Genomic DNA, 17763 nt, shown 5'->3' on the forward strand with positions numbered 1-17763 from the left:
CAAATATCGGAAGAGCTGTAACACAGAAGCAGTATTAGTAATAGACCTACATTGTGGTGTTCCAGAGACTGAAAGCAGGACCAAAGGGCTAGGAGTTATATGAGGCATTCAATAAATATTTGCTGAGTAAAAAAAAATGATGGAGGAAAGAATGGACTTTAAAGGAAGCAAGCTTCAGATCAATATAAGGAAGTCTGAAGTAACAGAAAGAATGCCATTAAAGCACTGTATTACCCTGAGCAAATCATTTAGTCTCCTCTGTGACTCAAATATCTCTTCTGCAAAATGAGGAGACTATCATGTATTTTCCTTTTGTTTTTAATGGTGCACGAATTAAAGTCATGATAGCTGGCAGGATTTCATGACAAGAAATAAAGCAATTGCATTTTATTCTAAAAAAACTAAGGGGCCAGATTCGAGCTTTCTAGAGCTTTCCAGCAGCTAGAGTTGATCTGCTATGGAACAGGCCTGATCACTCCAAATCATTCAAGCAAACACTAGGAAGCTGTCAGAGATGTTGTACAAGGGCCTCCTACACTTCAGTGGATGATTAAACTAGTACTAGATGACATCCAGGATCCATTCCAACTATTATTCTAAAGGTCGAATCAACATCATAAGCCAGAGACAGCTCTTAAAATATGCAAGTGCTTGAGTTGAATTTTTTTTTAAATCGAACCAGGTTAACTATTCACAAAAATGCCAGACCTTCACATTCCCAAAGGAGCAAAATGTGCTAAAAACTCAATTAAGTTTTCAAAAAAGGCTTTGCAAAGCTGTGCAGATATACTGGCATTGAATCACTAACAAAGCCTTAAGCAAAGTACTATGAGAAAGATCACAATTGTATTATTTTAAAAAATACCTAAAAAAGTCAACTACGTCACTAGCATTTATCCCAGTTTACTGATCCTATTTTATAAAAAAGACAAAACAGATAGGATAATAAAGTGTTCATTTAATACTTATATCAAAAGGAATAAAAAAATTCAAACAATTCAGGGAAGCCTGTGAAAATTCTAAGACCCCTGCATGCCTCCTAACAACTCTTCCTTTAATTATCGATGGACTTTAAAAATTGGGAGAGAAGGGAAGCACTAACAAATTTAATACTTTAGTTCTATTAGAAAACTAGCTACAATGTTAGCTCTATAGGTGGTGAACAAAAGAGTGAAACAAAAGGATTATTACTCAAATTTTATCAGCACTGTATTATGTTGTCTGTATAGAAAATTACAGCTAGGCAAAATCAAATAGGAGAAAGAAAAAAAATACTTGGCTAGTTTTACTATACTTGTACATACAAGACTCAATGCTCTATGCCAATGAATAGAGAAAGTAACTCCGAAAATGAAAATTAAACATTGTGTGATTTTACTGAAGCAGTCAGAAGAGCAAAGTGCAGAAGGACAGGGAATCACAGAACAAGAGCAAAGACAAAAGCGTAGCACAGTACTACAAGAACAGTGTCAGAGATGCTGACGTTCATAATGAATTGAGGTTGATGAAGACAGCAAAGGACAATAAAAAGTACGGTTTTCTTGAAGTTCTATGGGAAAGGAAGTGGATGAAATAAGAACAAAACTTGGGGCAGTAAGTGGTGCAGTGGATAGAGCACCGGCCCTGCCAGCCTCAGACGCTTAACACGCTTACTAGCTGCGGCCCTGGGCCAGTCACTGAACCCCGCAAAACAAAACAACAAACAGAAAAAGACTAAAACCGCTACTTCGAGAATGAAGGGGTGGTGATACTGGATGACAGAAGACTCAAGGTGTTCCACTTTAATATGCTTCTCTAAGGAACAGAATTATACATGAAAGAGATACAAGAAGAGAAGAGGAGGTAGGTCAATCATAAAGGACTGTTAAGGGATAAATGCGTGGAAAGATCTGTACTGATACCCACATAATGTCAGAAGATTCAGAGAAAGGCCCTGGAACGTGGTGTAGACCTTTGATTTATGTGAAGACAAGAGTAGAAAAGAATAAAAACACATGAATGCATTTCAATCTATAGCACAAAACGGATGACCAACACTGAAGAGATGACGAATCTATCGAAACACCAAGGGAGAATGATCTTTAGAATAGGAGAGAACAAAAATGGATAGCAAGAAGTTGAAATTCTAGGTAGTAGGGAAATGACAGATTGCTTGACTCTGCCAAATAATAAGTTCAAATCAGTATGTCTACATTCACAACACCCAAGAGTGCCAAGTATATTATGTTACATTATTGTGAAAACACATATGATCTCGGAAGTCCGTGGAGAAGGAGAGGTCAAACCTGGCCTCTGCTACTTACTATATTATGTGACCTTTGACCAAGTCGCTTCATCTCAGAGATCTGAGTTTTCACAACTTGAAACAAAGAAGCTGGACTAGGTGATTTCTAAGATTCCTCCAGTTTTAAATTATATGATCCTCCCCAACAGATAAACAGTCAAAAGATATGAACAAAGAATTCTCAAAATAAGAACTGGAAAGTATTCACAACCACTTGAAAAAATGCCACAAATCACTAATAAGAGAAATGTAAACTTAAACAAGCCCGAGATGTCACCTCATCCCCTGAAAATTTGCAATGACCAAAAATGGTAACAGTGAAGGCTGAGCAGGTTGTGGAAAGACAGGCAATTTGGAATTATGCAAGTGAAATGACAGAATGTCCACATCCTCTGAACCAGAGACTCCATTACTGGGTTTACATCCCAAGGAAGCCATATACTCCAAAATACTTAGAGCAGCACTTTTTGTAATAACTAAGGATGGAAAATAAAGTAGATGCCCATCCACTGGGGAACAGCTAAACTAATTGTGGTACATCAATGTAGTGGAGCCCCACTGCGCTGTAAGAAAATGATGTGTGTGATGAGTACAAAGAGGCCTGGGGAAGACGTATATGAACTGATGGAGGGTAAAGTAAGCTGAGCCAATAAAATAATATTCTGGTGACTACAACAATGTAAATGGGAACGAACACCGCACCAAAAAAACAAAAGTAAAAGTAACCAAATTATAAATCTCGAGTTGGGCTCAGATGAAGAGGTATGAGAAGACACTGCCAACCTACTCCTTTGTGCAGACGGAAGGTTCCGCGAGTGTTACACAATGTGCATGTTTTTGGATTTTTTCAATGCACAATCCCTGACCTGCTATATGAAGCCACCCTGGGAAAGCTAAAAACCTCTGAGGGGGAAGGCTGTATCATTCTTTCAGAGTGAGACCATAAGCAATAGCCCAAAGCCCCTTTTTCCCCTGCTAGTGTGGAGTCTGAATATCAATTAGCCTCCAATGGCTGAGGAGGCTTCCTTTCTCCCAAGAGCATAAATCAGGTCCGGGCTCTTCCATCTCTTCCCCCAAAGCCTGGTCCTGCTAAACCCAGATAAGAATCCTATAAAAACCTACCAGACTTTATTGGTTTAGGAACAGGTGCCCCATTCCCTTCAGGGCCCCAGCAGTGTGCCCAATTCTACCTTGGGGCTTACTGGACCTGACCAGTTTCCACCATTTTCCCTGACCGCCCTCCATTTTGAGAGTCTCTCCCCCCAATAACACTGGCTTGCTTTACTCCTAGGTGTGAATTCCATGTTTCCTTGAATAAGACTTCGTATTCTGAACCTTCCTAAGTATGTGACAAGTCACCAAGGGGTCTGTGTCTGGCCCTGTACTACTAATCATTTTTTCCCATGATTTTGCATAAAGGAATAAATGGCATACTTATCAAATTCATGGATGGCACAAAGAAGGAACAACTAAAGACCTTGACAGACTAGGACACTGGACTGAATCTAATCAGATGGGATTTAATAAGGATAAATGTAAAGTCTTAAGTGCAAGTTCAAAAAAATCAACTTCACCAGTACAAAATGAAGACGTGTAGTCACAAAGCAGTTTTCTTGAAAAAAAGACCAGGGACTTTTAGAAGAAAGACTTCCAACTCAACATGACTTGATGTGATGTGACAGTTCGAAAAGCTTACACAATCTTAAGACTACACTGAGAGACATACTGTTGTCTTCTGCCCCAGTCAGACTACCTCTGGAGGGCTGTTTTGAGTTCAGGGTGCTGCATTTTTGGAAGGAACAACCGAGATACTGTAGGGTCTCAACATCATCCATACGGGGGATCGGCTGAAAGAAACGGAGAAAAGAGGTCTTGGGAGAAATGTGATACTTTTCTTCATGTGGAAGAAGGATCAGCTTTATACTGCTTAGTCCCAGAGGACAAAACCAGAACAACTGGAGCATTAGACCCAACCAACAATACAATGGATTGCCTGGGGAGGTAATGGGCTCCGTATCACTAGAGGTCATCAAGCAAAGGCTGAATGACCAACTGTCTGCTACGTCACAAAGCATATTCTTGTTCAGGTATGTGTTGGACCAGATGGACTATGAAGTCTTTTCCAAATCTTGTTGGACTGTGATTCTGAAAAGACAAAATTATATGGTCTCCAAAGTTGCTCAAAGGCAGGAATACATGTTGCCCAACTGTTGTGAACTTTGACACTTAACTGAAAAAGATCCAATTCATTGGTTTTATTACATTATGTAAAATACCTACTACCCCTAGACAATGTATTTGAGTTGATGAAAATTTACAAAACTTAGGGCAACAGCTAAAAACGCCAAGCGCCATAAATGTACTTTCTTTGCCTAGGATCATATGGTCAATTGTCTTCACTATTTCACATAGATAACAAAAATTCCAATGACTTGCTCTTACAGATATGCTGCTTAGCAGAATGAAACCAGAAATGTTTCATTTTCCAAATTAACCTGGCCATGGAGAATGTTTGTTTTCAAATAAAGTTAACGCAATTCATAAATTTTAGTTTTGGAGAACTAAATACTCCGAGAAAAGATACATGTGGAAAAACACAGCCAAATAGGGGATGTTAAACTTGTTTAACGCTTAAAAACACTGCACATAACTCTTAACTTTACAGTTAATACTTCAGAAGGAATCATGTCGTTAGCTTTGACATTTTCTTATGGAACCTTTATTCACATAATGCAGAAACCCCTAGAGCTTCCCAGAACAGTTTAAGAAACAAGATATTAATTCACAAATTGTTCGTCTTCAACAGTGGCATTCATAGAATCAAAGAATCCTTGAATCTTAGAATTAGAAAAAGCTCAGAGGTCAGCCCTGGGTCAAATCATAAATCCAATCTTTAATATTTTCAACAAATATTATCCACCCACTGCCTGAAGATCTCAGGAATGGCTCTTTTCCACCCAAGGAAGCCATTTCATCTCCGGATATCTTTAATCAGTGTTTTATTACACCGAGCAGAATCTGCACTTCAAATTAGAAGGTAGTAAAAATAGAGATAGAATTTTAACGTTTAATTGTTTTAAACAACTACTGCTTTTAAACAAATTATTGTTTAATTTTATTGTACAATTTGGACCACTCCTAATTCTGCTGTTTGGGACCAATCCAGAAAAAAAGGTTAATCACTCTTCCATATGGAAGTTCTTCAAATATTTGAAAACTGTTACACTGATCACCTAAGCCTTCCCTTCCAACAGGATAAGCAACCCCAGCTCCTTTAATTAACTTAATTCAATTCGATACGCAATAAGCAAATTGTGTTGCGCATAGAAAACACAAAGACAGAAAAGAATAACAGCCCCTGCCTCCAAGAGACTATATTCTACTGGAGGCTAAAAACAAACAAGGAAACGGCTAAGTAAACGCAAGATAATTTGAAGAATAAGAAAATGCTAACAACTGAGGGGGTCAGGAAAGGCTTCCTGTAGAGGTAACAGGAGCTGAGCTTTGAAGACAGCAGGTCTAAGAAAGAGTGAATTCCAGGCAAAAAGGAGAAATGTGAAGAGTGAAATCAAGCACAGAAGACAAACCTGTGCAAAGGCATGGAGACATGATATGGAACGGTCAGTTTAGGGAACAAGCAGTCTGGTTTGCCAGAGAAGCAGAATACTAATATGAGGTAAATGTAGAAAAGTTGCCTGAAGTCATGTCGAAAGGCTTGAAATCCCAAGCTAGGTTGTTGATGTTTTATCCTTAATGTAATAAGGAGCCACTGAAGATTCTTAGGGAGGGAATGACAATCCCCAAGTGGCACAGTCACAGTCCCATCCCCATCCGCATTCTCCTTTCCGTGCTCTCCAGTTTGCCAACATCCCCTTCAAAATGTGACATTCAGAATACAAAACCCTCCACCAAACACAGCCCAGCTGCCGCGGCAGAATACAACGGGACAATCGGAAAGTTTGCCCGAAGCACTGTACCTAAGATAGTCTAAGATGACATGAGGGTTTTTCATGACCACATCATAGAACCCTGACATCTTTATCACATGAACTGCTTTCTATCTAGACTGCTGTCTCCTCCTTCTGTCCTTACAAAACTGTCTTGTTCGTACTTATTTCTACTAATTTGATCTTGCTTGCTTCAGTCCACACTGTAGCCTGTCTGTATCTTTTTAGGTTCTAATTCTTTCATTCGGAGCAGGGATCCATAGACTTTCAGGGAATCCATGAAATTGGACTGGAAAACAAATTACATCTTTATTTGAAATCTAGTATTTCTTTCAGATGCTCATAAACACGATTCTAAGAAGTGGGCCACAGACTTCACCAGACTGCCAAAGGGTCCATGACACAAAAATGGAGAAGAATACCTTTATAAAGCACTGACCATTCATCCCAGCTTCATGCCATGAGGCAATAAAAAAGCATTAAGTGCTTACTACATGCAAATCACAGAATTAAGCAAAGAGGATACAGACAGAAAACTTTTATTTCATACCTGCTGCCTCTAAGAAATCTGTCACAATAGCTCTAGCTAGATATTTTCTGCCCCTTCCATGTTTCTTACCACACAATCATTTTTGGTTTAAAATCCTCCAGGCAGATATTTTGGGCCCTTATACAACAGACTTTGCATCTGAGAAAGTGCTCATCAATTTTGAAACATATCCCTCTTGATTCAGTAGAGAGATGGGGAACTACAAATGTGGAATATTATATACTGTGGCAGCTGTTTTATTTTCAAGAGGTTTCAATGGGCAGAGGGAATGTTTAAGGATTAACAATTATGGTTAAAAACTGCTAAATTCTCTAACAATTTTTAGTTTCAGTGTATGTTGTACTCAGGATGACCTGGAATGGATTTCAGAGACGACATCTAACATTTACCAGGATAATAACCCCAAAGATCGAGAAGAACACTAGAGGAGGAATCAACCAATGGTACCATAAAAGAAGAGAAAAAGGAAACTGGAAAGAGATTAAAACAGTGATTGCCTAGAATAAGCTGCTAAAAGCTTCAAGTTTAAGAGAGACTAAATGAGGAGCCTGAAAATTACCTAATCTGCATATGATTTTTACACTAACATCCATATTGTGGCATATATTCATCTGTAGCCAAAAAAAAAAAAAGTTGCAGATGTAACAACAGCTGGCTGTAAAGCTGTACCACAATGGACAAAGTCAGGAAAGGGCACCATCAGGAGAACAGGAAGGGGAAAAGACCACAAATTCCAGAGGCATGCTAGCTAGAAGAAAATTCCTAACTTTTGAATCTGGGTGATGACAGCTGAAATTTATACTGGAACTCTACCATTTGGGGCTGCCCTGAGAGGACCTATTACCACATCTGACAGCTTCAATACTCAATCAGAACCGTCCAGCTCTGCAAAATCTTATTGTTCATTACAGAGTTTTAGTGAAAATTCAAATGACTTATACTTTTTTGTTACATATGTAATAAAATATTATTCATTAATATTACAGTATATAATTAATCCCACTCAATTAGAAAAAAGCGGTGTCACTAAAGACTACCATTATGGATGTAGAAATATTTTCATTACAGAGAACTGGTATTATTTTAAGGATGTAATGGTACTTGTTTTGGGGTTGGGTTTTTTTTGGAAGGGAGAGGCGAGGCAAGGGGGTTAAGTGAAGTATTTGTTAAAATAGAATTCTATGGGGCAGCTAGGCGGCACAATGAACAGAACACCAGCCTTGGAGTCAGGGGGACCTAAGTTCAAATCCAGCCTCAGACACTTGACACTTAGTAGCTGTGTGACCTTGGGCAAGTCACTTCACCCCAATTACCTTGCCTTCCCTCTCCAAAAAAAAAAACTTAAAAAAATAAAATAAAATGGAATTCTACTTGTAGACAACTAAAATAAGATGAGAGGGAGATAGGAATGTTAGCACCCTTTAGGATCCAGATGGTAGTTGAAAGCATTTCAGTGGCAAACACTTCCTTCAAAAGAATTGATGTAAGGAGAGAAGAGAATCCTGATTTGTGGCACAATAGAAAAAGAGCTGGATTGGCTGTCAGGAGGCAGGCTCTAACTAGTCCTGTCACTGACAACGTTAAATATTTATATATTACTTCAAGGTCTGTAAAGTGATCCTATGGGCGTGTGTGCGCCTATGTATATGAAATAATCCTCACAAAAGGAAGTAGATATTATCTCTATTTTACAGATGAAGAAATTGAGGCAGAGAGAGGCCACTACATGTATGAGACAGGATCCGAGCCCAAATCTTCCCCAGTCTAGTTCCAGCATTCTCTGCACTAGGCTACCTAACAGACTAATAAGTTGTCCCCCCTCTCTCTGGGCTTCCATTTGCCCCCGTGCACTATTAAAGGCCTGGTCCAGATCACCCATCTCTACGTTCCACGCTAACCCTAAGATTCTCAAGTTCTCAAACTCCTCTCAGGTGTAACACCCCAAGATTCTCTGAGCCTGGGAAGTGGAGAGGTGGACGCGTAAAAAGAGTAGTGACAAATGACATCACCCAAATCAACAGCGATTTAAAAGGAAGAAGTCATTTTTTTTGTCCTTCGCTGCCTATTAGGCATCAGTATTTTCTACCCCATCCAACACCCAGGCAGCCAGAGCCCTGGCTGGGACACTTTCTCTAGAAGCTGAGGGCACAGAGAATATGATACAGAAAGGAGCAATCAATAAATGGCATGAGGAGACAGTTTTCAACCTTGTAAAACACTAGGATAACTGGTCTATTTTTAGCAAAAATAAAATGTATACTCGGTCTACATATAAGTTCAAAAGCTGATACAGTTATTAAAATATTCCTGATCCAATTCCCTCATTTCACATGCAAATTCTTACAATGTGCTTGACCCTTCCAAGTAGTTGCGAATAAAGCAAAATATTACAACATGAATCAAATTTAAAAAGGAAAAAAGGCAATTATAAAAACAAAAATATCTTATTTTTTAAGAGACCATTTTATTACTGGAAAGACCAAGAACTGCCAACCAACCAAGTTTAGGGTTATTTTAAGAAATTTTTCCTTAGCAACCTAAACAGTCCTCAGTTCTATGCTTCTAACCAGGAAGAAATTTAAATTACCTGTGAATATGTAAATTTTTTCATCTTTTCCTTCTAAACAAGCCAACAGAACACATTAGCATTCAAGCCTAATGAAAACTCTAAACTTCTTCCTAATGAGAATATCAGTGCTTTTTATGTTTATGGAAGAATCTGAATTTTTAAAGGGCAAATTTTCCAACATTTTTTCTTCATTTTAACATTATTTTACCTACACGAAAGGATTTTATTATATATTTCTTATGGCATTAAAAGAGAGACAGAATGGTGCAGCAGAAAGATTATTGGATTAAGAGATCAAAGACAAGTCACTCAACTTTTCTAGTCTTCTAGTTCCTTATCTGTAAAATGCGTGGTTTGGGCTCTTCCTTCTAACGGTAAATCCAATGATACTGTAAAATGTTAACAAAGAACACCTCCACCAAAATCTTCTTTATGCAGTAGAGATAACCCTGGAATTTCACAAGTTATGTCATTACAGCAAAACACCAGTGCTGGCATCTTGTAAACCATCCTGGGTTCCAGCTTGGGCCCATCGCAACAGCTGTCTGTCACTGGAGAAGACACCTAAGCAACAAAGCAGTGTACGTGTTGCTGTTCAGTGGTGTCCAACTCTTCTAGACCCCTTTTGGAATTTTCTTGACCAAGATATTAGAGTGGTTTGGCATTTCCTTCTCCAGCTCATTTTACAGATGATGAAACTGAGGCAAACAGGGTTAAATGACTTGCCCAGGGTCACACAGCTAATAAGAGTCTGAGGATGGATTTGAACTCAGGTCTTCCCAACTCCAGACCCAGTGCTCTATCCACTGTGCCTCCTAGCTGCTCTAAAGCAGCGTCCATTGAGGGACAAACTGTTTTGTCCAGAGCAATCATGTACACTGACACAGAGAGGAATTCTGATCTTAAGTGCCAATATTAAATTATAGATCTTTTGAAGTATTGAATAAAAGAAAGCAATTCTGATTTAGGTAAATGCTAAAGGAATGACCATTTCCAAAACTCTCTCTCCTGTTTCAACATACCAACACTGTTTTAGTGCAAAGCATACAAACAATTATGAAACCCTAATAGATTCCTATGAACTGGAGAATGGCCAAACAAATTAAGGTATGTGAAGCACCAGAATACTGTCTATCATGCCATAAAAGATGATGAAAGGAGGAGTTCAGAGAAACAGAGAAAAGTGAGCAAAACCAGGAGAAAAACTTACAGAATAACATTGTAAACATGGACAACTTTACAAGATAGAAGTAAACTGATGAATGCAATGCCCAAGCACGATTCCAGAGGGCCGATGATGAGCTGTGCTACACACTCCCAGAGAGAAAGTTGGTTGGTTCAAGATATGGGATGATAACACCTTCTGGGGCATGGGGGTATTTGTTTTGCTCGATTAAGCATATATATTACAAGGGTTTTGTTTCTTTTTTCCCTTAAATGGGAGCAGGGGGAGGTAGGAGAGAAACAGAAAAATGCTTGTTAACTAAAAATCAAATCAAGGGAAAACTCTAATATCTCACTTGATTTCTAGGTATTCAATAACTCAGATGCTAAAGAGCGTTACAGTAGAAAAGAGTACTGGTGGGGGGTGGAGCCAAGATGGCGGCTGGAAAGCAGGGACCAACATGAGCTCCCTGCCGAGTCCCTCCAAAAACCTATAAAAAATGGCTCTGAACCAATTCTAGAACTGCAGAACCCACAAAACAGCAGAGGGAAGCAGGGCTCCAGCCCAGGACAGCCTGGATGGTCTCTGGGTGAGGTCTATCCCACACGGAGCTCGGAGCTGGGAACGGAGTGGAGCAGAGCCCAGCCTCAGCGGCTCGGACCAACCAGACCAGGAGCCGGGCGGACCGTGCCCTAACACACTGAATCAGTGAGCTGCGGCAGTTACCTGACTTCTCAACCCACAAACACCCAAGACAGCGGAGAAGGTTAGTGGGAAAAGCTGCGGGAGTAGAAGGAGTCCGGGGTTCAGCTTCCAGCCCCTGGGGCAGCGGAGGTGGGGCAGCTACAGCTGCAGTTGCTTCCGGCCCCAGGCCCACCTGGTGGGAGGAATTAAGTGGCGGATCAGAGCAGGAGTGCACAGCCTGCTGAAGATCTAAGCCCAGTCCGGGTTGGGGGTTCTTGGGGAAGGAGTGGTGCTGGTGTGGCAGAGCTGGTGCATCCCCCCCAAACGTGGAACATAGAACTCTTTAGTCTACAAGCAGTCATACCCCGCTGAAAAACTCAAGGGTCAAGTTAGTTGGTTGGGAATATGGCCAGGCAGCAAAAACGCGCCCAGATTCAGTCTCAGACTTTGGATTCTTTCTTTGGTGACAAAGAAGACCAAAACATACAGACAGAAGAAGTTAACAGAGTCAAAGAGCCTACAACAGAAACCTCCAAGAAAAACATGAGCTGGCCCCAGGCCACGGAAGAGCTCAAAAAGGATTTGGAAAAGCAAGTTAGAGAAGTAGAGGAAAAATTGGGAAGAGAAATGAGAAGGATGAGAGAAAACCATGAAAAACAAGTCAATGACTTGCTAAAGGAGACCCAAAAAAATGCTGAAAAATACACTGAAGAAAACAACACCTTAAAAAATAGACTAACTCAAATGGCAAAAGAGCTCCAAAAAGCCAATGAGGAGAAGAATGCCTTGAAAGGCAGAATTAGCCAAATGGAGAAGGAGGTCCGAAAGACCACTGAAGAAAATACTACTTTAAAAATTAGATTGGAGCAAGTGGAAGCTAGTGACTTTATGAGGAATCAAGGTATTATAAAACAGAAAAGAGTACTGGATTAGTTAGACCAGGGTTCCAATTCCCACTCTGACACTTAACCAGATGTGTGATCTAGGGACAAAAATGAAGTTCTATGGGCCTCAGTTTCCCCATCTTTGAAATGAGGGAGGGGTAGATTAGTTGTTCTCCGAGGATCCTTCCAACTCTTAAGACTATGACATTATGAACTATCTGAGAGGAAAGACCTATTAAAAATGGCATTTCTATAGAAGATACCATAGCATGTTAATGCAAAATTAAAGACATTCTGTACCACTTATTCACTGTAAACACATATTTTTCACTGAGAATCTCAAAACCACAATAATACTTATTCAACAAATTTAATAAATAACCCCAAACACGATCACTCTAAGAAGCCTCAGGAGGCAAGAACTTTGCTGACACAAATTCAGCTTTGTCTAGGGGCTTGGACTCGGGTCCTGATAAGAGAAAACCAGAAAACAAAAATACTATTACATTAGTGTATAATTCTTATACACAGTAAGTCTAAATGCGGTGATACTAGATACTGTATATGAGAAATGTAAGAAATGACAGAGGTCAGATGGCAAAATGACAAGGAACATGATCAAACACACTGTCAACAGGGCTGTAGGGAAAAAGGCGTCCTAATACATCATAAAGCAAGCCAACAAATTAAAAAAGCAATCAGTATGTGAGAAGCTCCTTCCCCCCATTTGAATAGGCTTAAGGTGGGGCCCACTAAGGCAGTGGGGCCAGCTAAGAAGGTCTGATTAGATCTTTGCTCCCAAGTTTGCCCCAAACCCCTAATTACTAGGTGCTAAGCCAATGTGGGCGTGAAACTCCCAGGGTCCTAAGGGGAGGTGCTAAGACCAGAGCCAACCAGAGGAGCTTAAGTTCTGGTCGCTTAGACCACGCTTGATGATGTCTGAAACCGTATAAAAGGAGAGAACACAGCTTGGAGATTGAGACTTGCTGGAGCCAGCGGCAGCGGCAGCGACAGCTGAAGCTGAAGCCAAAGAAGCTAAAGAAGCAGGCACTGCTGGTAGCAGGGCTGACCCCAGTGAGGACCAGAGAGTGCTGAGCAAGGGCTTGAGGCCAGTGGGTAATCTTCTTACTGAAGGGGGGAAGCACGAATATGATCTGGTTTAATGACATCATGTTTTTCTGTAACCTCCTGGTTACTCTTGTGAGGCGGACTTATTGGGCCTGGAAGTTTTTGGCCAGGATATCGAACTGGGGACACTGGTTCGTGGGTCTGCTACTTCGGCGCTTGAATAAATGCTTTAATTCTTCTGCCTTCTACTTAGAGAATTCCTTATATCCTGTAGTTCTGAACCATTCAGGCACATATGTGATTTTCTTTGAAATCATGAATTCTGCCTTCATAACATAAACAGCTAGCATTTAAATTGTGCTTTAAGGTTTGCAAAACACTTTACAAAAATTATCTGATTTTTTTCCTCACAACCACCCAAGGAGGAGAAGAAGGTGCTAGAGACTTTTTTTTAACCCCCATTTTACAGATAAGGAAACTGGAGCTGAGAAAGGTTAAGTGACTTGACCACAGTCACACAACTAGTAGGTATCTGAGGGAGGATCCGAACATAGGGCTTACTGACTCCTAAGTATAGCATTCTAGCCCCCACACTATCTACCTGCCTCAAAAACACTACAGAAGAACAGTAAAAGTTACAGAAGTGATCATGACTTTATACCGGGCAATTCTACAAAAAAGAAGCAAAGTACCTATTTGTATAAAAACATTCTCGGCCATTCTATTTGTAGTTTTTTTAAAAATGGAAACAACCTACATGAACAACAACTAAAGAATGGCTGAATTTTGATATAATGGAATAGATCATATTGCTGTAAAAAGATTCACAGAGCAACTAAGGAAATATTTAAAGACATGAGAAGCAAGGACGGTAGACTCAGAATTATAAACATAACTACTAGTGTATCTTAAAAGGAAGAAACACAAAGAAAGAAGAACTTCCAAGAGACCTGGAAAAAGACATAAAGCAAAGGCATTTTTGGCTTGTTTAGTTAATTTTGTTCTACTTTGTCAAAGGCCGCAGTTTTTACATAATATTTTATTGTTTAATTCATGTGCTTTTTGTTTTGCTTTTGTTTAATGAGTATTCAGTTTAAAAAACATTTTTTTAAGTAAAGTAACAAGTTTGGGGAGACCAAGCATGAAGAGTGGTTCTTTTACACAAAGGTGGCTACGTTTAAGATTCAAGCTTATCTGTGCCATAAAACACAGGAGTTGCTACCTCTACAAGTCCACATGGGAATACAATCACTGAGAAGATTAGAGATTAAAGCATGTGCCTGTAAGAGCAGGTTTATTAGGAAAAAAAAAGATTGTGTGATGATTGTTGGGTTCCCCTGTCATCAGGTCTTATTACTGTAAAAAACCAACCTATATGACTATTTCTTGTCATGAAAGAAGAATGAGCCCACTGAACCTCTAGACAGCTACAAAGTGAGAGCACTGTAAGACTGGATGAAAGCTAAATATAATTTAAGTACTCAGAAGTACAAAGATAAGACTACAAGACATTGCAACCACTGTGGTAACAGTTGTTTTAACACAGGAGACAAAGGAGAACATCCAATGTAAACCACTTGCAATTTTACACTAACCAAAAGGGTTTCTCACTCATCTATTTACAGCAAAGCTTTCTATCAACTGTAAAAACTGGACCATTCAGAGTTTTGAAATGTACCAACCATATATATGTATCAAATCAAAATATTTAATGAGCGTCAACTACACAAAGAACACCGTGATAGCCATTTACGTGGATTCTAAGGACTGTCTCAAAGTTTCAGCTTTATCTTCTCCATTTTCATCCCAGAATTCCTAAAATACAATGAAGGCTACTTTGGCCATCTTCATATTTCTTATTGTAATACCTGATTTTAATTATGTGGATGTAAGGGAAAGAGGGGTGCTGGGGGGAGGGTTCAGGACCAGAGCCTGGTTTCACTGATATGAGTCAGGCAGTGGACAAACACTGATGAAGCACCTACTACATGGCAGGGGCTGTGCTAAAAAGTGCTGAATAAGGAATTCTACCAATGCAGGCTGGCACCTTCTCTGCAACCAACAGTCTTAGAGATTTGCCTGGAACATGGAGCAGTTACATGATGTTGCCAGGGCCACACAGCCAATAGGCGTCAGAAGCAGAAAGTGAACTCAGGTCTTGCTGGCTCTGAGATAGGCTCTCTAAGAGAGAAAAAGACAGACAAATGGACAGAAAGACACAGAGATAGAGACATATGTAGATATAGAAACACATACACCCAGTCAGCTTCAATCTAAGGCCAGTTTAGACAGACACACACACAGAGACACACACGTGTGTGTGTGTGTGTGTAAAGGTATGTATACACACACTCATATATAATAGACATATCACATTACATTTGGTGTATTAAGTGAGAAGAGCAAAGACTGAAATGGTTAGATTAGTAATATGTTTATGTGACTTTACCTTACTTAAACTTTACTACAAGAAATGGACAAAAATAATGGATTTTTTAGAGCCAGAAAGAAACTCAGCAATCATCTAGTTCTGACCCTTCATTTTACAGAACTGAGACCTAAAAAAGTTAAGTGAGTTAAGTGACTTGTCCAAGGACACACTGATAACAAGTGGCAAGTCGATATCCTCCAACTCCAAATGCTGTACATCTTTTACTCTATACCACACTGGCAACAGAGTATTTACACTAAGATATAAACTAATAGTGTCATTTTTCCATTACCTTTATTTTAAATCTCTGATTAAAGTATATAAGGAAGGCCTAAAAAAAAAAGCAAAATGTTTTCATAGGGAAGGAAGGACACAAAAGGGGCTGTTTCAATAGCAGATTCTATGCTCCCCAAAATGTCAAAAGAATATGGTCATTTACATAATAACCCCTAATTGTGTACAAAGGTAACTTGTGAAAGGAGCTTTTGTAAACCCAGAAGCACAAAGAAGGTTAGTGGAAGTATACTATATATGCCAAAATAAAAGAGTATACCAAAATAAAACACATCCATCCAAATATAGTAAACCTCAAAAAATAAAAATGAATTTTACGAATACTATAATGTGTTTTTACTTGCCTAGTAGAAAAGACTCCTCTGAATGTAATTCCTGGATTGGTTTTGATAGAGAAGGTTTGGCTCTGTGGAAAAAAGGACAGTTGAAAAATAAATGGCTTATTTACATAGAAAAGCTGATGACTGAAGTATAACAAGTTGCCCTCTGCTGGAAGCAAGAAAAACTTCACTGTATTAAAAAGCAGGGATCACTCCACAGGGCACGCATTTCTCCTAGCTCTTAGCAAGCACAAGAGAGTCCTGCTTAGGTTAACTAAGATTTATAACACTGGAATAATGAATCGCACCTTGATTACCAGAAAGGGCTCATACTTAAAGAAGCCCATGATTACTTTCCAACTGTATTTTTGATTTTCAGATCCCTTCTAGCTTTTACATAACTAAAGAAAGCTACATCTTGAAAACATCTGTCAATTTTCCTGGATTTCTTTTAAACATTCTGCTTTCTCTCTGTATAAAATATGGAGAAGACTTTACTGAACTGATTTGCACACAGACTGCACTACTGTTCCCACCCTCTGACTTACCTCTCCACCAAAAAACAAAACAAAAGCCATACACCAACACATCTGCCTTTAGGCAGTCATCAAGCTCAGACTGTCTTCTGCTCGTCAACAGAGGCGCATTCAATTCCTACCGGCCTTTTTCTCTGCAACTAAATTCAAATCTGCGAATGGCGGCTGTGGTCCCTACCTCCATGCCTCTCCCCAGACCGATGGACAGTTCCTCATCTCTGTCGATCTTTCACAACACGCAGAACAGTAATCTTGCATAGCAATTTTTTAATATGCATCTCTGTTTCCTTTACCCTCTCAAAAAGGTCTTATTTTAGGGTTACTATCCACACTATCCTTCCCTCTAGTTTATTCAACTTAATTGTCAGACTAATTTAATTTTGTATTCTATAAGAATTACTTTAACATGTGTTGACAACAACTGACAGATCCTGATGGCAGATCAAAGTTTTGCACTGGGGCAAACAAAATGCCACAAAGGATCACAGTTTGATAATGGAAGTAAAGAAAAAGTAAAACAGGAATATGTCTAGCATGTTTTTTAAAAGATTCCCATCCCAAATGAAAAGTAATTTGTGCAGCAGGAAAGTGGTGCAGTGGATAGAGCACCAGGCCTGGAGTCAGAAAGATATGAGCTAAAATCTGATCTCAGACACCTGCTAGCTGTGTGACCCTGGGCAAGTCATTTAACCTCTATCTGCCTCAGTTCCTTGTCTGTAAAATGGAGACACACTGGACAAGGAAATAGCAAGCCACTCCAGTATCTTTGCCAAGAATAGCCCATGGACTTTGTCCACGGGGGTCATGTAGAGTCAGACACAACCGACAACAAAAGAAAATGAGGTAGTTCTAAATAGTTCATTCGCAGAGTTATGGTTCCAAATTCTCTTCTCTCCTCAATCCTTCTACAGCTTCCTCTCCATCTCCTCGGCAGAGGACTCCACCTGTACTCTATGGAGAAAACAGAGGCCATATGCAGTGATCTTCCTTCACACCCTTACTTGACACAAAAAGATCCTTCAACCCCCCTC

General features: G+C 39.6%; 1 protein-coding gene across 1 annotated transcript in view; it reads right to left on the reverse strand.

Moving 5' to 3' along the window:
* LCMT1 (leucine carboxyl methyltransferase 1) overlaps nt 1-17763 on the reverse strand; it is an 87608-nt gene that overhangs the window by 48907 nt on the left and 20938 nt on the right. Inside the window, exon 5 of the mRNA XM_036739761.1 lies at nt 16221-16282. Within this exon, the coding sequence (XP_036595656.1) occupies nt 16221-16282 (62 nt within the window). The remainder of the gene's footprint in view (nt 1-16220; nt 16283-17763) is intronic.

The sequence above is a fragment of the Trichosurus vulpecula genome, chromosome 9 (genome assembly GCF_011100635.1).
Source record: "Trichosurus vulpecula isolate mTriVul1 chromosome 9, mTriVul1.pri, whole genome shotgun sequence".
NCBI classification, from domain to species: Eukaryota; Metazoa; Chordata; class Mammalia; order Diprotodontia; family Phalangeridae; genus Trichosurus; species Trichosurus vulpecula.